Source organism: Ochotona princeps, chromosome 6 (genome assembly GCF_030435755.1).
Source record: "Ochotona princeps isolate mOchPri1 chromosome 6, mOchPri1.hap1, whole genome shotgun sequence".
NCBI classification, from domain to species: Eukaryota; Metazoa; Chordata; class Mammalia; order Lagomorpha; family Ochotonidae; genus Ochotona; species Ochotona princeps.
In genome coordinates, this window is record NC_080837.1 from 29,347,928 (window position 1) to 29,371,540 (window position 23,613).

General features: G+C 38.9%; 1 protein-coding gene across 5 annotated transcripts in view; it reads left to right on the forward strand.

The window, feature by feature from the left end:
- TRPM7 (transient receptor potential cation channel subfamily M member 7) overlaps positions 1-23,613 on the forward strand; it is a 105,604-nt gene that overhangs the window by 33,657 nt on the left and 48,334 nt on the right. For 4 of the 5 annotated variants that reach the window (XR_009245603.1, XR_009245604.1, XM_058665862.1 and 1 more), the window contains exons 7-16: positions 157-328; positions 2,587-2,761; positions 4,237-4,360; positions 5,805-5,877; positions 7,391-7,491; positions 14,119-14,253; positions 17,443-17,496; positions 22,003-22,143; positions 22,483-22,617; positions 23,144-23,424. Coding sequence is in view for 3 of the 5 variants with exons in the window: in XM_058665862.1 (XP_058521845.1) it covers positions 157-328; positions 2,587-2,761; positions 4,237-4,360; positions 5,805-5,877; positions 7,391-7,491; positions 14,119-14,253; positions 17,443-17,496; positions 22,003-22,143; positions 22,483-22,617; positions 23,144-23,424 (1,391 nt within the window). In the remaining 2 variants the exon portion in view is untranslated. Of the gene's footprint in view, positions 1-156; positions 329-2,586; positions 2,762-4,236; positions 4,361-5,804; positions 5,878-7,390; positions 7,492-14,118; positions 14,254-17,442; positions 17,497-22,002; positions 22,144-22,468; positions 22,618-23,143; positions 23,425-23,613 lie in introns of those variants that run through there. The other variant, XM_058665864.1, reaches the window with a different exon arrangement.

The following is a 23,613-nucleotide window of genomic DNA, read 5'->3' on the forward strand; positions in this document are numbered from 1 at the left end:
ACTTAAAAAAAGTTGGGCTTCTTGATACATTCTTTGTAATTTATTTTAATATGTAAAAGAGTTTAACTCATCATTATAGATTCTTTGAAAATTTATGTTGTATCATGCAATGTTGTGTTTAATCCTGTTCACTAACTCATGTTTATTATCATTTAGGTCGTTGCTCCTTATCAAACTTTACTGAATCCCCTGAGCAAACTGAATGTTCTGAATAATCTCCATTCCCACTTTATTTTGGTGGATGATGGCACTGTTGGAAAGTATGGGGCAGAAGTAAGACTGAGAAGAGAACTTGAAAAAACCATTAATCAACAAAGAATTCATGCTAGTAAGGGAATTCACAAATTATACCAATTACTTGGCATTTCTAGTAAGGTGTAGGGTGTTCTTTAAAGAGCTATTCTCTTTACATAGCAAGATAACATAAAACAATCAAAAATTGCTGATCTGAAGCCAAATGATAAGACCTAGGAAAAGAATCCTAGTTAGAATCTATAGAGTACCCAGGTATCAAGATGAAACCAGGGCCTAGTGCCGTGGTCTAGCAGCTAAAGTCCTCATGTTGAACTGGCACCGGGATCCCATATGGGCGCCGGTTCTAATCCCGGCAGCTCCACTTCCCATCCAGTTCCCTGCTTGTGGTCTGGGAAAGCAGTCGAGGACGGCCCAATGCTTTGGGATCCTGCACCCATGTGGGAGACCTGGACGAAGTTCCTGGCTCCTGGCTCCGGATTGGCATAGCACCGGCCATTGCAGCCACTTGGGGAGTGAATCAGTGAAAGATCTTGCTCTCTGTCTCCTCCTCCCTGTATATCTGACTTTCCATTTAAATAAATGTTTTTTTTTTTTTTTTTTTAAAGAAATCTTCAAATTCTCAAAAAGATATTGTGTTACTGTTGCAGCCCAAGAAATTTACATACATATATATTAAAAAAAAATAGTTACAGAGTAGAGACAGATCTGTCTGCTGGTTTACTCCCCAGATGGGCTGCGAAGTCCAGAGCTGAGCCAATTTGAAGGCAGAATCCTGGAGCCTGGGGCTTCGTTCTGGGTCTCCCATCTGGGTGCAGGGACTGGGAGGCTGAGCCATCCTCTGCTGCCTCCCAGGTCATAGCAGGAAGCTGGATGGTAAGTGGAGTAGCTGGGACTAGGACTTGTACCCATTTGAGATGATGGCATCTTAAACGTGCTTAGCCCACTACATCATGGCACCAGCCTCGGAGTTCAGAAATGTTTTTAAAATGTAATATATTCCAGTATAGGACTTTAACATCAAGATTGCATAACGAAGAGGAAAACAATCATTTTATTATTGAGTTAGAATTTTGTGTTTTAGTTTTTAGCTAAAGTGAATAGATTTTGCTTTGTGGCAGATGTGTCATAGGAGATGCTGTTCTTGGAATTGACTTTTTCTTCCAACTATGGTTGAATTTTCTGGTTGAACAGTTCTGTTTTATTTCAAATGTAAGAGATTTTATAACCTTAAGTTATCAAGAGAGGCTGGTGTTGTGGCATAACAGATACAGCCTCCACCTGCAATCTTAGCATACCATTTGAGCACCTATTTGAGTCCTGGCTGTTCCACTTCTGACCCAGCGCCCTGCTAATGGCTTGAAAACAGACTGGAAGTTTACCCAAGTACTTGGCTCCCTGTAATCCACATGGGAAACCCAGAAGAAGGCTTAGGTTTTTGGTTTCAATCTATCCCAGCCCTGAAGATTGCTACCATCTTGGAAGTGAACTATTGGATAAAGGATGGATCTCTCTCCCCTGTCTCCTCTTAATCTATAATTCTGGCTTTCAAAAAAACAAAACATGAGGAAGGGAAATTGAATGACAGAGTCAATTAGATTATGTTGGTGCCAGAGCATTTGCTAAAAGTTAACATTTTCAAATCCTACCATTACCATTTTTATTTTTTCACTGCACTGTAGGTTATTTTAAAAACAAATTGCTCTTCCCCACTGTACTTTTTTTGTTGTTATTACTCAGGTAGAAACCTTGTAATTTTCTTGATTAGTCTTCTAATTCTGACTACAGTTTGTATAATGATGTCTCAAGTTAAGTTGTTGCTTGGGATACCCATATGCCATATTGGAGTTCCTGGGATCGTGTCCCAGGGCTTCATCTTGGATCCAACCTTTTGCTTAGTTGTCTGCAAGATAGCAAATTCTTGCCACTCATATAGTAAACATAGGTGGAATCTGGTTTCTGATTTCAGCCTGGCCCAGCCCTGGCTGTCATGGACAATTGGGGAGTAAACCCATGGGTAGAGGTTCAGTGTTTTTCTTTTTCTCCCTCTTTACCTTTCATATAAATAACTAAATCATTAAAAAAAATAGTTGACAAAAACAATGCAATAATGTTTATGTGGCAGTGGATATATGTTGGGCTCTCATTTTGTCATTTACAATTGATTTGATTGGTGGCAGTTTATTCAGTACTCCACTTACTTATAGGAGACTAGTGTCATGTTATGCTTGAAGTAAAGTGAACCCAATCTCATAAAAATTCTGTTTTGACTTTTTTTATTTAATAAAAGTTATTTTGTCTGTTTTTAATTGAAGTTTTTTTTTTCTTTTTAAGGAATTTGCCAAGGTGTTCCTGTCGTGGCACTTGTATTTGAGGGTGGGCCAAATGTTATCCTTACTGTTCTAGAGTATCTTCAGGAGAGCCCTCCTGTTCCAGTAGTTGTGTGTGAAGGAACGGGCAGAGCTGCAGATCTACTTGCATACATTTATAAGCAAACAGAAGAAGAAGGGTATGTGAATAATGAAATTCTAATATCTTTACTAAAGTTGCTGTGGTTTTAAATATTGGATTCCTTTTATTTATGAGCATGAACATTTCAGTATCAGTATGATGCATGCTTAAAGCTTGAGAAACTAGCTTTGTATATGACTATTTCATACACATATTGAAATGAATTAAGACATGGTACAGCCATCTTTTTAATAGATAATGTTCGACAGGATCCATCACATAATCAGAGGCATTTGTCTTGATCTAGTAGTATGGAGACATACTAGTAACAAGTAAAGTTACTTGCTACAGGAGTGTTTATGAGGGATTAGAGCACAGTATAATGTTTGTAAGGAGTAGATTAGATAAACATTATCTACATCCCTACACTGCATAGCTACAGTGACATGTTTCATAGTTGAGTAAAATTAAATTGTATTACATTTGGAATGATTATTGAAGTATGTGTGTGGAAAAAAGGTGTAGAAAGTATGTATATTATAATACTTTGTATATAAAGAAAAGGAAGAGCAGATAATTGTACAAATGGAAGATTTAAGAACGCTGTACAAACTAGGGTCAGCATTGTGGTGCATTGTGTTAAGCCACTGTCTGCAGTGCCAGTGTACCATACAGATACCTACTCTAATCTTGGCTGTTCAACTTCTAGTCCACTTCCCTACTAATTTGCCTGGGAAGCAGAGGAAGAGGACCCAAATCCCTGTACCCCTGCATCAACAGGGGCCAAGTGAAGCTTCTGGCACCTGGCATTAGCCTGGAGTGGGCCTGGCCATGATGGCTATTTGAGTAGTGAACCAGAAGGTGGAAAATGTGTGTGTGTATGTGTGTGTGTGTGTACACCTCTGACTTTGAAATAAATGAAATCTTTTTGTAAAAAGTTAGGAAACTAGTAGTGATTCCTGAAAACAGTTGAGATGAAACTGGCAGATAAAAGTGAGAAGGAGAGTTCCGTAAGTCTTTGGATGTGTTGGTATTTTCTGTAAATGCCAATGTGTTTGTAAATGTATTACATGTTCACAGAAAGAAAAATATGAATATGCTCATTTAAAACTTTTGAAAACATTTTTTATTTGCCATAATATTGTAAAATTATCTTTATGAAGTAGTGTTCTAGTATTATAGCACATACTATGTAAAAAAAATTCATAGAGCAATTCAAAAAGAAAAATTACTCCTATTTTGTTTCTCCCGAAGACTTGTAGTGAAATCTCATGAAGGATAAAATAGTATTATAGAATTATATATAGAAAATATATGTAGAATACAATATAGAATTATTTTCTGTCCAGAAATTAAGTATTTATTATTACTATACTATCAGTATTTCCAAAGGTTTTAAATGGATACACCTGTCTTTCATGTTGATCTTAAAAAATAGTGGAGAATGAAAAAAAAAATAGTAGAGAATGGAAAAAATAAAATAAAAAAGAATAGTAGAGAGTGAAGTTAGTGAATGATTGTTTCTTATTCCAGGCATCTTCCTGATGCTGCAGAACATGATATTATCTCAACCATCAAGAAAACATTTAACTTTGGTCAGAGTGAAGCGGTTCATTTATTTCAAACACTGATGGAGTGCATGAAAAAAAAAGAGCTTGTAAGTAGATTTTAGAATAATCTTTCTTTCAAGACATTTTCTGAATTGGTGAAATACTTTTGTTTTTTTTGTTGTTGTTTTTTAAAAAGATTTAGTTATTTTATTATAAAGATATACAGAGAGGAGGAGAGACAGAAAGGAAGATCTTCCGTCCAATGATTCACTCCCCAAGTGAGCCACAACGGCCGGTGCTGTGCTGATCCGAAGCCGGGAACCAGGAACCTCTTCCAGGTCTTCCACACGGGTGCAGGGTCCCAAGGCTTTGGGCCGTCCTTGACTGCTTTCCCAGGCCACAAGCAGGGAGCTGGATGGGAAGTGGAGCTGCCGGGATTAGAACTGGCGCCCATATGGGATCACAGCACGTTCAAGGCAAGGACTTTAGGCGCTAGGCCATGCTGCTGGGCCCCACAATAAGGTTTTAAAACAGTTTGATGCCTAGGGAGGCTGGTGATAGATACATGATCTAGATAACATACGTGTTTTTATTGCACCTTTCAGAGTTAGAGAGAAATCTTCTGTCCGCTGGTTCACTCCTCAGTTGGCTGCAACTGCTAGGGCTGGCCAGGCTAAAGCCAGAAGCCATCATCTTCTTCTGCATTTCCCATGTGAGTGCAGGGGCCCAAATATTCCATCTTCTGCTGCTTTCCCAAGCCATTAGTAGGGAACTGGATAGGAAGTCTGTCAGCTGGAACTCAGTGTGGTGTCCATATTGGATTACCAACATTGCAGGCAGTGCTTAACTTATTATGCCACAATGCCCAACCCGTGTTTGCAAGTTTTTGTGCAGTATGAGTTGAAGAAATGATAAAATTTGACTCTGAAAAGTAATCTATAGCTTCAAACCATCAGTTACTTACCCTAGCAAGGGGTATAATGTAGGTCTGAAAAGAAAATATGGGGACAGGCTTTGTGGTGGAGCAGGTTAAGCCACAGCTTGTGATTCTGTCATTTCATATCAGAGGGCCGGTTCGAATTCTGGCTACCATGTTTCTGATCTGGCTTCCGGCTAATGTGCTGGAGAAGGCAGTGAACAATTGTCTGAGTATTTGAGTCTCTAAAATTTGTGTGATGGAGGAGAACAGGGTATATGATTCATGATTCCTGGCTTCAACCTAGCTGAAACCTGGCTGTTGGAAACATGTTGGGAGTAAATCAGCAGATAGAAAATCTCTCCCTTTCTCTGTCACACTTCCTTTCAAGTTCACAAATGAGTCTTTTTTAAAAGATCAAATATTGTTATACTTGTAATTTATTTGGTAAATGATATATTTTAACTCTCTGGTTTTCTTTAAAAATTTTTTTTTTTGTTAAAATGAAGTTATTTCTGTCCCCTGCCTTGGAAGATACATATGTTTTTCTTAAGGTGTAGTTTCAAATTGCTTTGTTTTATGCTGCTCTTATTTTGAAAACATGAAAGTATGATGTTGGAAATTACTTTTTATAGATCACTGTTTTCCACATTGGATCAGAGGAGCATCAAGATATAGATGTAGCAATACTTACTGCATTACTGAAAGGTAAAATTTTTAAAACTTCTTAACTTTTAACATTTAATTTATGGCCTGTTACTATAGACTATGAGTTTTAAATTTGGATAAATGCTTGGAACATGAGGTTTTCAGTCATTTTTCTTTGTGAAAGTATGGTGATTTTCATTGGTGGCAAGTTAGCTTTTTGTGTTTTTCTTGTAGAATTATTTATTTTGAAATATTATAATAGGATTTGTTCTTCCAGATTTGTTTAATTATTCTTTTTAGATTCTTGGCTGAAAAATGTTTGAAAGTCGTAATGTATTAGGTAATAGAAATTAAAGATGGATTCTTCATCAGGCTGTTACATTTTGAAGTGAGAAGTTGAAATCTGTTAGTGTCTTACAGAGCTAAGGAATTGATTTACATACCACACTGAGTTTTTTCCTTTCACTTTCTCAGCAGAGGTGTTCATCTAAGGCAACAATTAATCGCCCATGTATCAGAAATTGTTGTAAAGAGATAGGGAATGCTTTATGAATTTGCTTGTCATATTTTTGCAGAGGCCATGCTACTCTACTCTGTTGCTCCGATGTTTAGCTCCTGAAGAGAGTGCACATCAGGCATTTTTATAAAATGAAAGCAAGTGATTTTTATTGATTATCTTATTCTGTTCCTAGTATATCCATAAGAGGCAGAATTCCTCTTATTTTTTCATGTTTTAAATGAGGAAGTTAGGTACAGATATACTCAAGTGGAGAACTTACAAGGAGCTATTATTATAAATGAGTAAGAGAAAGATGAATATCTTATGGGAAAATGGATCAGAATTTATGTAAAAGACACCAGTGGAAGAACCAAAATCTTGGGGGAAACTGGAAGAATAATCACCATGATGGTAAAAAAGTAAAATAGATTTTTAGTAAGTCTTCCCTTCATCTTCCTCCCCTCATTGGCACTTACAGAAATGGGTAGCCTCAGGTTCCTGCTGGATATTATAAGCTTTCTAAATTATATTTTAGGAGTAAATGGCATTGTTTCTAATAATAAAACCTGCACAAAAGTGTGCTTGGCAAAAAGTCACAGATAACTATTTACCATTTGGAGTGTTTGTTGAATCAGTTGTGATTTGCTTCTAAAATGTAACAATATATGAGTGTGAGGCTATGAGGAGTGTATGCTATGAGGAAAACTGAGGTATAACGTTAAGAGTAGGCTGCTGAACATTTTGTGTAGTGTAATCTCATTTTTAGATAAATAACAAAGTATATGAATGAGCTTTAGAATCGGTACTATCTCTGATTAAAATAGATTAGCTTCTTTATTTGCTTTTGTTTTTTCTTCATTCCTGGTTGTTTGCAGTGAATGCAGTTGTCCCACATTTTACTTGTAAAGTGAAATTCCTTAACCCTAGGGTTTTCCTAATCTCTGAGGCCATCTTCTTCTGAATGGAGTCTTAGACCAATTATTACTAAGGTGTGGTGGTGGGGTGTTATGTGTGCATTCGTATTTTAGCTGAAATGAATTAGTTGAACTTGGCAAATCTTCTCTCTTTTACTAGGTACTAATGCATCTGCATTTGACCAGCTTATCCTTACACTGGCATGGGACAGAGTTGACATTGCCAAAAATCATGTGTTTGTGTATGGACAGCAGTGGCTGGTAAGTAAATAACATATATACAATGTAAACTAAACAGTACAGTTGGTCTTTGTTCTGCATCCACTGATTAATCTATTCTTGGATTGCATACTGATTGTTTCCACTGTACTGAATGTATGCAGACTTTACTATTCCTGTCTCCTAAATAACACATGAAAGCAATTATTTATTATACATAGTGTTTGCATGTATAAGATGTGTAATTAATTTACTAATGATTAAAAGTATCAGGAGAATATATGCAGGTTATATGTAGATATTACACCATTCTACATGTGTGAATTTTGGTACCCAAAGGAATGTCCTGGCATGAGTACTTGCATGAATACTGAATGATAATTGTAGTGACAAATTATTTGCAGAAACTGTTCTAGCCAGACAAAGTTTCTGCTGAAAATGCAAAAAGGATTTGATTAAACATTTCCACAGTATCCAGATTCATTTATGGTTTAATACATTATATTTGCCTCTTGGTAAAAACTTGCTTTTAAAAATAAAATCTAGGTATCTGTTAAATGCCTGGACCCGACATGAGCATTGAAGCTAAGTTTTCCCCCGGATGTTTAGACCTATTCTTTTGGCGCTCTTTCCCCTCCTACTCAATGAGAACAACTTCTTCACAGATGTGAGAGGCTTTGCTATCCTGTTTTACTCTTCATTTTTTTGTATATTCCAATCTACTTTCACCTGTTGTCTCCACATTCAATATATCTAATTTTTAAAGATGTTTTTATTTTTATGATTTATTATCTGATCTTAATATCATGATCCAAGATATCATCACCTTTCTTTTGTGTTATTGAACAGTAACATTCTCTTCAGTTTTATTACACTGATTCTCCCTCTCCTTTTTCAGACAAAAGATGGATCACGTCATGTTTACTCAGATCACAGTCTTTCAAGTAGCCTTCTTGGCCTTCTTGCTTTTCTTTGAGCTTCCCATGTGCTCAGCTCTGTCTGGAACACTCTTATCTAACCCTCCACCTGGATTTACTTCTGTATTTCTTCTAATTGTCTCCTTTTTGATAACATCCCCATTCGCCAGCAATTTCTGTTCTTCCCCCTTTTTTTTTTTTTATAATTTCACTAGCAGTTGTCACCACTGAACAAATCATATAAGATAGCTATTTGTTTCTTACTTACCTTTGCATCAACAAAAAGCAAATTTTCTGAAAGTTGGAAAACTTTTGTTTACTGCTGTAATTGTAGCCTGGTATTTAGTAAGCAGTTGTTAAATTTTTGTTTAGATGTCTGAATCCATCAGAGGTTGGATAAATTAAATGTTCATTTGTGTCTTGGAATTTTTCCAGCCTCTGTAAAGAACGAATTAGATCTTTTCTGTTTACATAGTGAATGTAAATTGCAAATTGCTGAAAAGTATATACACTCTGATCTTAGTGGTAGTAAATTATCTTTATGAATGTATAAATGTGCATATCTGTGTGGTGATAATGATATATTTAGAGAAAGGATTACAAGAGAGAAAGCTTTATATACGACTTGTATTATCCATTTTTCTAAAGAGTGCTATTATGGTAAAGAAACTGAAGTCATTTCTCCTCCTCTGCAGCGAAATGGGTGCTTATCACGTGTGGTAAAACACAAACCTATAAACTAAGCTTTTATTCCCTTATGATTTCAATGGAGTTTTGAACTCAGATTTAAAAATTTGGAGGAAGCTTGTCTTCTTTAGGTGTTGAATTTTTTTTTAGAAGCAAAGAGCTGGAGAAAGGGAGGGAACCAGAGAGAACAAGTGAGCTTGTTTCCATCTGCTGGTTCACTGCATACAGCTAGCTGGGAACTCACTCTAGGTATGCTGTGTTGGTGGCAGGAACCCAATTGCTTCAGCCGTTACTACTTCCTCCCAGGGACTGTGTTAGTAAGCTGCTGGAATCAGGATCTAGAGCCAGAGATTGAACTCAAGGTTTCTACCGTAGAATTTAGATAACAACTAGGCTAAACTTTTGCCCCTGTTTTGTATTTATGATTTGTGTCTTGGATTTGTTGTGCGTGCTACCTATTTCATTTTGTGCCTCATGCCAAACTTAAGAGTTGTTTCAGTTTTTCGTCTTTATTGCAAGACATTAGTATGCATTGTGTGAGGAAAGTCTGACTACAAAGATTTTTTTTCGACTTTTTGTGTGGATGTGCAGATTTTGTCAGGCTTTATTATAACAGTTATAAACCCTGTTAAGTAAATTCTCATTCCTTGTATTAAAGCAAGAATTTTGTTATGGTGTTTGTTGTGCTAAAATGAAATTTTATAAATGTTATCTAAATAGCAGTATAATGCTGTAATTGCTTTTAAAAAAAGGCAGAGAAAAGTAAATTATAATGAAAAACAAATATTTCAGTTTGCATTTGTTCAAGAATGGCAACATTAAAAGATCTCATGCTTATACTTGCTATACCTACTGCCAGGGTAAATGCTACATGTGTACCATTGATAACTTAAACACCATGATATGTAGGAAAACACACCTTGAAAGAATAAGATAAGATTAGAGAAGGCCTAGTGCAATGGCCCAGCAGCTAAATCCTCGCCTTGCATACCCGGAACCCCCTATAAGTGCCAGTTCCTATCCCGGCTGCTCCATTTCCCATTCAGCTCCCTGTTTGTGACCTGGGAAAGCAGTCGAGGATGGTCTCAAGTTTTAGGACCCTGCACCAGCATGGGACCCGTATGAAGCTCCTGGCTCTTGCCTTCGGATTGGCTCATCTCTGGCCATTGTAGCCATTTAGGGAATGAACCAGTGCATGGAAGATATTTCTGTCTGTCTCTCCTTCTCTGTAGGTTTGCCCTTCCAGGAAAAATAAATAAATCATTTAAAAAATTTTGTGTGAGCTAAGTGAGCACGAGGGTAATGAAAGAATGTTAATACTAGTAGTAACAAAATTATCTACATATGATAAAAAAGGAAAATATTCTTAAGTAAAAAAATGAATGGTAATGCCATGATACTTTTCAGGCTATTACCAGAAAAAGTACTACATTTTTGAAATAAGACAGTTAATTTAGGTTAATCTGATTTTAACTATAATGTCAAAATACTTTCCTTGTTACAATAGAACTGAGTAGTGAAAATATCAAGGAAAGTAGACCCCCATCTTTTTTGCGGAGGTTACTACTAATGCTGTTTTTTTCTTTTTTTTTAATTTTATATTTGATGATGATTACATGGCTGATCAGGGTGGGAAGGATCGAGTGTTAGGGGAAAGTGGGTGAAATGATTGTTTCCAAATTTTCTGTTTCTTCTTCTTGTCTCTGGGAAAAGGGGAGAAATAAAGGGGAAAGCCACACCCAGTCTCCCAAATGACCCAGGGATGGCGTACCACCCAGTGTTAACCCAGGCTCCTGATGTGATGCATGTTTTGTGGATTCTAAGTGGTTTGGATAGTTCTGAAATGCTATTGATTTTGCCAATCCAAGGGTGAGGAAGCCCTCCCAATGTCCATTAATTGTCAGTCAACCTTAAGTATCCATTGACTCAGATTTTTGCTGTTACTGTTTGGCAGTGGTAGTTATCCAATTTGTTCAGTTCTCCTTCCTGCTGTGGTATCTAGTGAGTTGCCATATTATCTGTGTGCATCAGATTCAGCTTTTTTCACTCATCGGAGGGGCCGAAGGACCCAAACCAGGCAAGCTGAGCCCTGCCAGATCTTCCACCCTCGGCACTCACAAACCCAGCACCTCCTCATGGGCAGGCCCGAGAACCTGGGCCAGGTGACCCGAGCACCAGAGGATCCCCCATCTCCAGGGCTTAGGAACCTGGCACCCATCTCACAAGCAGGCCCCAGGCCAGGAACCTAAGCACCGCTGGAATCCCTGCCCCCAAGGCTCGTAATCCCAGTACCTACTGACCCAAGGCTGGCATGGCTCGCCTCACCTCACCTCACCTCAGCATCCTCTATTGTATTGCTCAGCTTGGCTCAGTCCAGCCAGCCCCCAGTTCTAGCCCCTGCTGGTATATGCTATAGCCTAGCCCAGTCCAGCCCGATCCCTGTTCCAGCCCTAATGTGAACTGGCTGGTGTTGTGGCCTGACCTGGCCCATCTGCACCCTGTCCTGGTTCTCAGATCTGCCAGTGGATGTTATGAATTGGTCCAGCCTGGTCTATCCCCAGACCTGAACCACATATATGCTGGCAGGTACTGTAACCTGGTATCGTCGGGGCTGCTCCCTGCCTTCGTTCTTACACTCACCTGCAGGGACTGTATCCCAACAGAGGAGTCTCTCAGTCTCCCATATCGGGTCTCCTCCCAGTGGCAGATCTTGCACACAACAGTGGGTCCTTTGCTCGGGTTGACTTTGTCTACCTCTTGTCCTAGCAGGAACAATGATCTTTCTGAACTGGCCCACACTCATTCTGGTTCTTACTGTTGAGTGTTGAAGCCCAGCCACACCTGGTCCATGCCCAGACATAGCTTTCATGGTTCAGTGTGGCTCAGTGTGGTTCAGTGGGAGTCAAAACCTAGCCCAGCCCGTTCTATACCCACCCTGGTTCTCACAAATACCAGTGATGCTGGAGTGTAGCCCAGTGTGCTGCTCTCCAGACCCCATCCGAGACACCCATGCCAAGGCAGGCTGTAACTATGTCCAGCGCAGACTCAGCTGGGGCATCCGTTAGCTCCCCAGCAAGGCCTGTTCTCATCCACAGCTCTTGGGCATGCCAGTGGAAATTGCAGTTCTACATATCTCCCACAAATTCTACCATCAGACCCATTTCATATGTTAGTTACTGTCATAGCTCATCCAAACATCACCTGTCCCCTGTTCCAATTCACACTGGTAGGTACTGTGATCTTGCCCTGCCAGATAGGCCCCGGCCTTAGCTTTAGTGTGTGCCAGTGACTGGTACTTAGTGATGGTCGATGCTAACTATTCCAGCTCAGGTCTCCCACATGTGCTGCTGCTGCTTCTGACCTTTAAAGGCCTTCATGTTCCCCTCTCCAAACCATTTAGTGTCAGCCCCTCGTTTACATTTACGTACAGTGGCCTTCTCCAGGGATATCCCTCAGCAGTAATTCTGAACCTGGGCATGAATCCACCAGACCATCCATCTTGAAATTTCATCATATATAATGCATAGCTTTGATTATTTTGCACATAAAAACACCATATCCTTTGCTATGTGATGAGAATTGAGGCTACATTGGAAAAAGAAATGGTAATACAGGCTGCTATGTGTAAGTACTGTCATTGTGTGATAAACTTCTGGAAATGGAATCAGAATAAGACTGAAAAATAACAGCTAGGGCCCTGTGCAGTAGCCTAGTGGCTAAAGTGCTTGCCTTGCACCTGCTGGGATCCCGTATGGGTGCCAGTTCATATTTTAGCTGCTCCACTTCCCATCCAGCTCCCTGCTTGTGGCCTGGGAAAGCAGTCGAGGATGGCCCAGTGCCTTGGGACCCTGCAGCCACATGGGAGACCCATTTTTCTACATTTATTTTGATCACATGATACCAAAATATTAGAAATATTCAAAAACAGAACTGGAGATATTCATAAAGTGGGCCTCACTAATGAAACTCATGAAATCCCCATGTTTCATGTGTCTCTGCTAATTTACCAGGATCTGATTAGGTAGTATGTTGAAAAGTTTGTGAAGTAGGCTTTAAAAACTTAAAAGGGGCAGTTTAGACTGAATGATAAAGATGTGTTTGGTTAAACTGAAATCACACAGTGGTTTGGCTGTCTAGCAATGTAATTTCACTCTAAACTCTTAAGTGTAAGCAATTTATGTTAAAATTCTAAAGTAAGCATAATAATAATCTTGCCTCAATCTAGTAAATTTTAGTTTTGGACATTTCATTGTAGTGTAACACCATGACAGAACAGTTTATATTCCTATATAAAAGCAAAATTATTGAATGTTCACTCATAAGCCTCTGTAATTATTGGAAAGTTGGATCTACAAGACAGGAGATACAAAAAAGATCCTTTGTGCGCTGGCTACAAATGGCTGCAGTGGTTGGAGCTGAGCCAGTTTGAAGCCAGGAGCCAGGAGCTCTTCCAGGTCCCATGGGCATTCAGGGTCCTAAGGCTCTGGGCCATCCTCCACTGCTTTCTAGGCCACAGGCAGGGAGCAGGATGGGACGTGGAACAGCTAGGATACAAACCGGCGCCCGTATGGGGTCCTGGAGCATGTAAGGCAAGGGCTTCGGCCACTAGGCTACCACCAGGCCCTTGCAGTACTTTGAATGCTTTCTTGTGTCTTTTGACTATGTCCATTAAGTGTTAGCAATAGCTATTGAATATTTAGATAACTATTTCCAAAATATATTTTTCTAAAAATTGAAAATCACTACTCTAAGCTGTTTTTTTCCCCCCTCTTCATTTATTTGATTGGGGACTTTCTTTTGTTTTCCAGTATAGCTTGGTTTTTTGTTGTTGTTGTTGTTGTTTAAGCAAGAAAATGCACTTTTGGAGTGTGCTTTATGAAATACAATCCTACAAATATCTTTTTGCCTATTTTCTGAAGGCCTAGCCTTTTATTATTGTTAATCTAATATTCTAAAACTATTCATTAACAAATAGGTGTAAATTCTAGAAGTATTTGTATAATTGGTACATGTGAAATGTATATATATATTTAATTAATAAGTTAATTTTAATTTATTCTTTCAGGTTGGTTCTTTAGAACAAGCTATGCTTGATGCTCTTGTAATGGATAGAGTTGCATTTGTGAAACTTCTTATTGAAAATGGAGTAAGCATGCATAAATTCCTCACCATTCCAAGATTGGAAGAACTTTATAACACTGTAAGTCATTGTTAAATTTTTTTATGGGGGACAGGGTCTTAGCGAATTTTTTTTATTTTATATTTTATTTTTTATTTTGTTTACATAGTTGACCATGATGAGACCACTGTTTCCAAATCGTCTCTCTCTTTCTCTTACATCTGGAAGGATGTTGGTGGAGCTGCACCTGGCCTCCCTGCTGCCTCAGTACCAGGGGAGGGAGAATGGTTACTCAATGCCATCCCAAGGTCCCTGATGTATGGGACCTGCTCCAAGGATTCCGCTTGAGTGCTTTTGATAATTCTGAAATGCTGTTTTTTTTTGTTGTTTTGTTTTGTTTTTAAGATTTATTTATTTTTCTTACAAAGTCAGATATACAGAGAGGAGGAAAGACAGAAAGGAATATCTTCCGTCCAATGATTCACTCACCAAGTGAGCCACTACGGCTGGTGCTGCACTGATCCGAAGCCGGAAACCAGGAACCTCTTCCGGGTCTCCCATGCGGGTGCAGGGTCCCAAGGCTTTGGGCCACAAGCAGGGAGCTGGATGGGAAGTGGAGCTTTGGGATTAGAACCGGTGCCCATATGGGATCCTGGCGTCGGTTCAAGGCGAGGACTTTAGTTGCTAGGCTATGCTGCCCGGCCCCTGAAATGCTGTTGATTTTGTCAATTCAAGGATGAGGAAATCCTTCCAAGGGCCATCTGGTGACAGTCCACTCCAGAGTCCCCATTACCCAGATATTTGCTGTCAGCACTTGGCTGGGGTAGTTGACCAATTTGTTCTGCTCTCTTTCCTCTGCTGTGATACCAGATGTCCTCTGCAGGCCCAACTGGGGTGCCATATCCTCCATGTGCATCTGGGTATGCCGTCCACTGTTCCATCTTAGTCACTGAGAAGGTCCAGTTCTAACACTCACTGTCAGACCACTGATCCTGCCATTCTCCTCATGGTTTGAGTTTTGAGTCCAGCCGTTCAATTGGGAGGATACCCACAGAAAGCTTACTTGAGGCGATCCTAGACTTGACTGTTGTTTGTGATTGCCGGTACAGGGTCCAGCTCAGTCCATCACTCATGTCAGCCTACACACACAAACACACACACTAATAGGTACAGTGCCGCGTCAGTTCTTTTTCCAGCCTTTTCTCTTATGTAAACCCATACGTGTTATGGCCCAGCCCAGCTTTGACCACCACATACCATCCCTCACGTTCACCAGTGGGAACGTCAGGGTGACCTGCACTGGACCCCATCCCAGCCCTGGTTTCCTTTTTTTAATTTATTTTTCTTTAAAAAAAGAATTATTTATTATATTATTATTATTTGGAAAGGTAGATTTAAAGAGAGAAGGAGAGACAGAGAAAAAGATCTTCCATCTGTTGGTTTCGTCCCTGTATATCCACAGCGACCAAAGCTGAACTGATCTGAAGCCAGGACCAGGAGCTTCTTCCGGGTCTCCCATGTGGGTGCAAGATCCCAAGGCTTTGGCCTGTCCTCTACTGCTTTCCCAGGCCAGAAGCAGGGAGCTGAGTGAGAAGTGGTGCAAGTAAGATATGAACTGCTGCCTCTATGGGATCCTGGTGCATGCAAGGCGAGGCGTATAGCTACTATTCCATATCCCCAGTCCTTTTTCCAATGCTTCCATGTATATGCAGCAGACTGGTCCCAGGTTGTCGTGCATCCCATGCGGCTGTCCTGTACATCCATGGGTGTCGAAACTTAGCTCAGCCCTGCTGTCTTTTATTCTGTCATTCTTCCTTTAATATAAACAAACAAATAAATAAATATTTTTTTTAAAAAGGTTTTATTGGAAAGGTACATCAGATTTACAGAGAGCCAGAAAAATCTTCAATCTGCTGATTCATTCCCCAAATGGCATCTTCCAGGCCTCCCAAGCGGGCTCATGGTCCCAAGGCTTTGGGCCATTCTCTGTTGCTTTCCCAGGCCATAAACAGGGAGTTGGATGGGAAGTGGAGCAGCTGGGGCACAAACCGGCACCCATATGGGATCCCAGCATTTGAGCTATTTAGCCATTGAGCCATTATGCCAGGTGCTAAATAAATAAATTCTTAAAAGACTAAAAAAAGGGTAATTTTTGAAAAAATATAATTTATTCGAAAGGTGAAGTGGCAGAGATACTCTGTTTGCTGGTTCACTTCCCAAATAGCCACTGCCGCCAAGGCCTTCTCAGGTAAAGTTAACCTCCAGAATTCCGTTCAGTTCTGTGCGTGACAGGGACCCAAGTAGCTGGGCCATCCTCTACTTTCCCAGACCATTAGCAGGAAGCAGGATCAGAAGTGGAATGCTAGGACTTGAACTCCTGTTCTAGCATAGAATATCCTGTCTCCAGTGTCAAAGTGAGAGCTAATTTGAATGCAGTATTGAGTGTTATATTAGATATTGTGTGAAATCTGAAAGCTAGGAATATCAAAAAGAAAGTTTTCCCCCATGAAAGTATTACTAAATGTACCCAGTTATATTTGAAAATACGTCTTCTTGTAGATATCCAACTGAGAAGGTGGGTCGAATTGATTGCTTGTATTAAACTCATAAAAATTGACAGTAACATTGTATGGTTAAATCATTCCATGATTCTGTTAAGCAGTAAGATTTAAAGTATAAATCTTCTAATGTGTTTCTCAGAGAATTCATTACATTAAGTTGTATGTAAGTCGGAGCACTTCATTTAAGATACATTTTCTTAGGGGCTGGCATCCCATATGGATGCCAATTTGAGTCCTGACTGCTCTACATCTGGTCCAGCTCCCTGTTAATGGCCTGAGAAAGCTGCAGGGGATGGCTCAAGGCTCTGGGCCCCTGCACCCATGTGGGAGACCTGGAAGGACTTGCTGGCTCCCAGCTTCGGATTGGCCCAGCCCTAGCCCTTGTTGTCATTTGGGGGGTAAATTAGTGGATGGATAATCCCTCTTTGTCTCTCCTTCTCTCTAACTCTGTCTTGTAAATAAACAAATCTTCACAGTGAAAGACGGGAAAAAAACTTAGTGCAGAAATTTCTTAATTCCATAATTTTTTCTTACACATTTCCGTAGAAGTTTTAGTGATTCCTGTATCTTTTTCCCCATTTTATGAATAGAACTTGAAAACAGTTTAATTGCACACAATGTTCATAAAAACTTTAAAAATAATAAAAAGGAACAAGAAGTTATTTTATGAGAAAAATAACAGTTTGCTTTAATGTTTTTCTCCCTGAAGAAACAAGGACCAACTAACCCAATGCTGTTACATCTTATTCGAGATGTCAAACAGGTAAGAGTAGAGTTTGTTTTTAAAGTTTTTTTTTTCCCCAATCCCCTCAAGTCTTGTGTTTAAAAATCGCTTGACAGGACATCTGTTCTTGAGAAAATCAAGCAGCAGGAAAGTTTTTGAAATAAAAAGCAAGTTTCAAAGCTTCCTTGGTCCAAGATAGAATGCCATGGCTTTTATGCATATTGATCCATAAAAAGCAGATCATTGATAGAATGTTTTCTGGAAAAAATATATTCCTAGAAGTTTGTCCAAATATAAAGGAAATTGAATAAGAAGTTGAGGGAACACTGACTAGTATCTTATGGTAGATTTAGTGAGTAAAAATGCTATAATACTCTCCCTGTTGTAAAAAAAACCTACTATAGTAACTGAATGTGTAGTACTGTTGTACAAGCTAAAGCTGTTTTTGTGGTGACCAAATGCTATTCCTCTCTGCTGAGATTTTTGTAGATTTATAGTGTTAAACCTTTACCAGCATTTTTATAGCCAAATTATGGGTATCCAGTATAGTTTGTTTCAGTTAGCTATCTTAACCATGTTTTAAGTTTCTAGACTAAGGGCTTTCATCCTAAAATTCTTCATTTACTTGAGCTCTTGATAGTTAGTATTCATGTACTGTTAAAAACCAGAAACAAAATAGAAATGTCATTTTTACTTTTATGTAGTTGGTATCTTGTAATATTAAACTAGTACCTCATAGGAAGAACTTAGACATTGTTATAACTTTCAAGTTTCTTGTTGGGCCAGCTTTGTGGCATAGCCCGTCCGAGCTGTTCCACTTCTGACTCAGCTCCCTGTTGATGTGCAAGGGAAAGCAGCAGATGACCTGCAATCCCTGCCACTCACATAGGAGACCCAGAGGAAACTCCTTGCTCCCATCTTTGGCCAGAGTCTGGTGGGGTTTTTAAGACCACCTGGGGAGTGAACCAGCAGACAAAAGGTCTCTCTGTAAATTCTACTCTGTCCTTAAAAGAAATATTTTTTTAAAACTCATTCAAATAAATATAAAAAAGTTTTCTGTAATTCAATATTTTGTATACAGTTTTCTGTGTAGCTATTGAGTTGTATTTCACACACCATATAATTCATTATAAGTAGATGTCATTGACTTGTATTATATTCACAACATTGTGCTACCATAGCTGAAGTCTAGTTTTAAAGCATTAACTAGCTCAAAGTACCTGTGTTCTCATTAACAACAACTGACTATCCTGCTGCTTCTCTACCCTACATACTCCGACCCCAGACAATAGTTGAAGGTTTCGGGAGTCTGTACATTTCCTATTAATCTGATTTTTTTTTTAAAGATTTATTTACTTTTATTACAAAGTCATATATACAGAGAGGAGGAGAGACAGAAAGGAAGATCTTCCATCCGATGATTCACTCCCCAAGAGAGCACAACAGCCAGTGCTGTGCCAATCTGAAGCTGGGAACCAGGAACCTAAATCTGATTTTTAAAAAGTGATTAAAGCTTTCTGACCTCAAATTTGAATAGTTGTGAGACCTTCAGACCAGGATTTTATAAAACATTTGCATTGCTTACCATTTGCATATGGTTTAGCACAAAGCATAATTGATATTTGGAAACAAATGTGACTGGGTATATTGATTAACTATGCTAAAAAGACCTTTGCACCAGCATCCCAAATGGCTGCCGGTTCAAGTCCCATCTGCTCCACTTCGACTCCAGGCCCCTGCCTCCCTGCCTTTGACCTGGGAAAACAACAAAGGATGGCTTAAAGTCGTTGGGCCCCTCTACTCACATAGGAGCCCTGGAAGAAGTTCAGATTGGTTCAGCTTCAGTTGTTGCGGCCATTTTGGGAGTGACCCAATGGATGAAGAAATCTGTCACTCCTAAATCTCTATCTCTGCTTTCTCCATAACTGTGCCTTTCAAATAAAGAAAAGCCTTTTTTTTTTTTTAGATTTTTTTTTCCAATTTTTTTTTATTGGAAAGACATTTTTACAGAGAGAAGGGGAGGCAGAGAGAAAGATATTCCATTCTCTAGTTCACTCCCCAGTTGGCTGCTGCAGTGGCTGGAGCTGAGCAGATCCAGAGCCAGGAGCCAGGAGCTTCTTCTGGGTCTCCCAACGGGTGCTGGGTCCCCAGGCTTTGGGCAATCTTCTGCTGCTTTCCCAGGCCACAAGCAGAGAGCTGGATAATTAGAGCAACCAGGACACAAACTGGAGCCTATATGGGATCCCAGTGGTTATAAGATTAGAATTTAGCCACTAGGTCTGTGTGCTAGACCCAGAAAGTTTTTTTTTTTTTTTTAATTTAGTGGTTAAGTCTTAAAGGCAGTAGTTGAATATTTTCTGATTCCAATTAATCAGATGGAGTTTGTAAGAATTGACTTATATCTGACTTTGTAATAAAAATAAATAAATTTTAAAAAAGAGTTGACAGTGTGGTTTGAAAATTTGCTTATAATATGTCTTTTATTTTTAAGGATAATGGGATGTGTTAGGTTTCTTAAGAAAATATATTCTTTTTTTTTTTTCTGTAATATATTCTTTTTTAAAAAGGTTTTTTTGAAAGAGCAACAGTGAGAGAAGAATAGATTTATATCTGAAGAGATCATCTATTTACTGGTTCATTTCCCAAACTGCTTCAACAATTGTATCCCAGCCAGGGAGAAGCCAAGAGCTAGAAACTCTGTCCTGGTCTCCCGTGAAGGTGGGAAAGGCCCAGGAGTATGAACCATCCATCACCTGTTGCCTTCCCAAGCCAAGCTACATCAGATGGAAGCTACATCAGAAGCAGGATAGCTGACACTGGAATCTTCTCCTTTACAGTGCCAGTGTTGAAAGCTACAGTTTAACTGTTGTGCACAATACCCGCTCGTATAACAAAAATCTTGTACTTTGCATAGAAGTGTTTTAGTCATTTTTCAAATTTGAGATTCAAAGGATATACCTAGAAATTACACAGATAATAAAATATTGAGTGTATTATTAAAAGATAATAGATCATATAATTAAAATCTAGTTAATGAAACAAATGGTGACGATATGATATTTAGTTAATACAGATCATCCGGTGATCAAACGTCCTTATGTTTGCTTAATGAAATTAGTCAGCTTTTAAATTCTGAAACAGGCCACTTTTCTTAACTTAAAGATGGTTTGTGTTCTAATGCTATATATTAAAGTGAAGTCTTAGCTCTGAGCAGTTTTTTTTTTTTTTAAGATTTATTTATTTCCATTACAAAGTCGGATATACAGAGAGGAGGAGAGACAGAAAGGAAGATCTTCCGTCCGATGATTCACTCCCCAAGTGAGCGCAACGGCCGGTGCTGCGTGCCGATCCGAAGTCGGGAGCCAGGAACCTCTTCCTAAGTCTCCCACACAGGTGCAGGGTCCCAAAGCTTTGAGTCGTCCTCGACTGCTTTCCCAGGCCACAAGTAGGGAGCTGGATGGGAAGTGTAGCTGCTGGGATTAGAACCGGCGCCCATATGGGATCCCGGGGCTTTCAAGGCGAGGACTTTAGCTGCTAGGCCATGCTGCCGAGCCCTGCTCTGAGCAGTTTCATAAAAGGTATTTAAGCGCCCATATAAGGCTATAAAAATTTGTCTGGGCCTAGCGTAGTGGTTCAATTTGCTAATTCTCTCCTTGCAAGCGCTGGAATCTCATATGGGCACCAGTTCATGTCCTGGCTGCTTCATTTCCCATCCAGCTCCCTGCTTGTGACTTGGGAAAGCAGTGGAGGATTGCCCAAAGCCTTGGGACCCTGCACCTGCATGGGAGATCCAGAAGAAGCTCCTGGCTTCTGGTCTTGGATTGTTTCAGCTCCTGCTGTTTTGGGGTGATGAACCAGCACATAAAGATCTTTCTGTCTCTCCTCTCTGCAAAGCTGTAATATACCCAGTATAATTTTGGTTAAACAATAACTTCCAGGCATTTTAGAACTGGTCTGGAAACGTAGTTGATACTTTTATAACATTTTTGTGAGAAAATTCATTTTGTTGTATGTACTTCAGTGAAGGGCGTATGTGGCTGTTTCAGTGCCTTTTTCGTATGACATATTGGTGCAGATACACTTTACCTTTCTGCTTTAGGTCATACGTCTGTTTGTCCCAGACCACAGTTTGAGACCTCAGAGCTCCAGAATTCATCCTTCCTTTATTCCTTTCTTCTTTCTCGCTTGTTTGCTTTCTTGCTTTCTTTATATTTTTAGCCAATGGAATAGCATTTATTATTATTATTTTCCATTATACAGTTTTGTAGGTATATGTCTTCCCCTCTGCCACTGCCCTTTTCTCCCCAGCCTTTTCCCCTGTATCTTCCAATAATATAGTCCTTCAGCTGCAGTCACAACAGAATTCTTTCTTAGAAAAGGAAATGGACAAAGAAATCACTCCCATTTCCTGTAAAGCATTACTGATAGTAACCCCAAGTTCTTACTACACGTGACCATGTAACATTTTGAACAGTAGATCTATTAGTCATGGCATGGCAATATGAAGAAATACTGTTTTATCTATTTAAAATATTTTATTTCCAGGGAAATCTTCCTCCTGGATATAAAATCACTCTAATTGATATAGGACTTGTTATTGAATATCTCATGGGAGGAACCTACAGATGCACCTATACTCGGAAACGTTTTCGATTAATATATAATAGTCTTGGTGGAAACAATCGGGTATGTAAAGCTTGGGGGGCGTGTATCTGTATGTGCTTTAAAATTTAATCCATGAACTGTTTTATTTTTAAGTTTAAAGGACCAACTCTTGTTTATTAATCCATACACTTTAAATGTTAAGAATTAGATATGTTAGAAAGATGAGAAGAACATTGTCCTAAAAATGAGGGATTTTAAACGACTAGTTAGAACCATTTGGCAAACAAAATCCCAAACCAACCATGTATGTGCGTGTATATATATACAAATATTTGCAGAGGTAGATGAATACACTCTTGAATTTTTATAGCCTGTCAGGATTATTTAAAGCTGCAAAATCCAATAGTCTTTCATTTTCAGAGATCTGGCCGAAATACCTCCAGTAGCACTCCTCAGTTGCGAAAGAGTCACGAGTCTTTTGGCAGTAGAGCAGATAAAAAGGAAAAAATGAGGCATAATCATTTCATTAAAACAGCACAGCCCTACAGACCAAAGGTATATTTAAGTATTCTCTTTCCTGGTTTTTGATTTTGTTCATTTTCAACTCCTGAGTCATAAACCAAAAGATACTTTTCAATAAGAATTTTTTATTTTGATATTTCTGTGGATCTTCGTTTCTCAGTATGCAAAGATATTCCTTGTGAGGTAATGATTCAGATAAACTTTACATAGTTAACTTTGATAATAACTACAAAATATATTCATGAATGTTTCATTATATCCCATTTTTGTTTAAGAACCTGCAAATCAGGTATCATCAGACATTTATTAAAGTTTTTTCAGATATTGACTGAAATGTTTAGGCATTTTAATTTGGGGGATTTGTTTTTAATTTGTTGAGATGACATATTTGTTAACTGAATTGCAGACTACAGTAGAAATATTGCATAAAAAATTTTATAAAATTATGTTTATGTAAAATTGAAAAATTGGGCTAAACGTATTTGACAAAAACTGCACTAACATGAGTAACATATGGCCTTATTATAATGGGCCTTATAGCATTTATTTTCTCTTAAAGATTGATACAGCTGTGGAAGAAGGAAAGAAGAAAAGAACCAAAGATGAAATTGTAGATATTGATGATCCAGAAGCGAAGCGTTTTCCTTACCCACTTAATGAATTGTTAATTTGGGCTTGCCTTATGAAGAGACAGGTCATGGCCCGGTTTTTATGGCAGCATGGTGAAGAATCAATGGCTAAAGCATTAGTTGCCTGTAAGATCTATCGTTCAATGGCATATGAGGCAAAGCAGAGTGACCTGGTAGATGATACTTCAGAAGAACTGAAGCAGTATTCCAAGTAAGTGATATTTTTCAATTTGAAGGCATCTTTTAAAATATATATATTTATTTTTACTTCAAAGTCAAGTATAGAGTGGTTTAATCCCCAAATTGCCTTGTCAAACGGAGCTGGGCGGTCTAAATCTGGGTGAAATATTATATATGGGTCAGCATTCTAGCCCAATTGAAGTCTTGACTCGTCCACTAC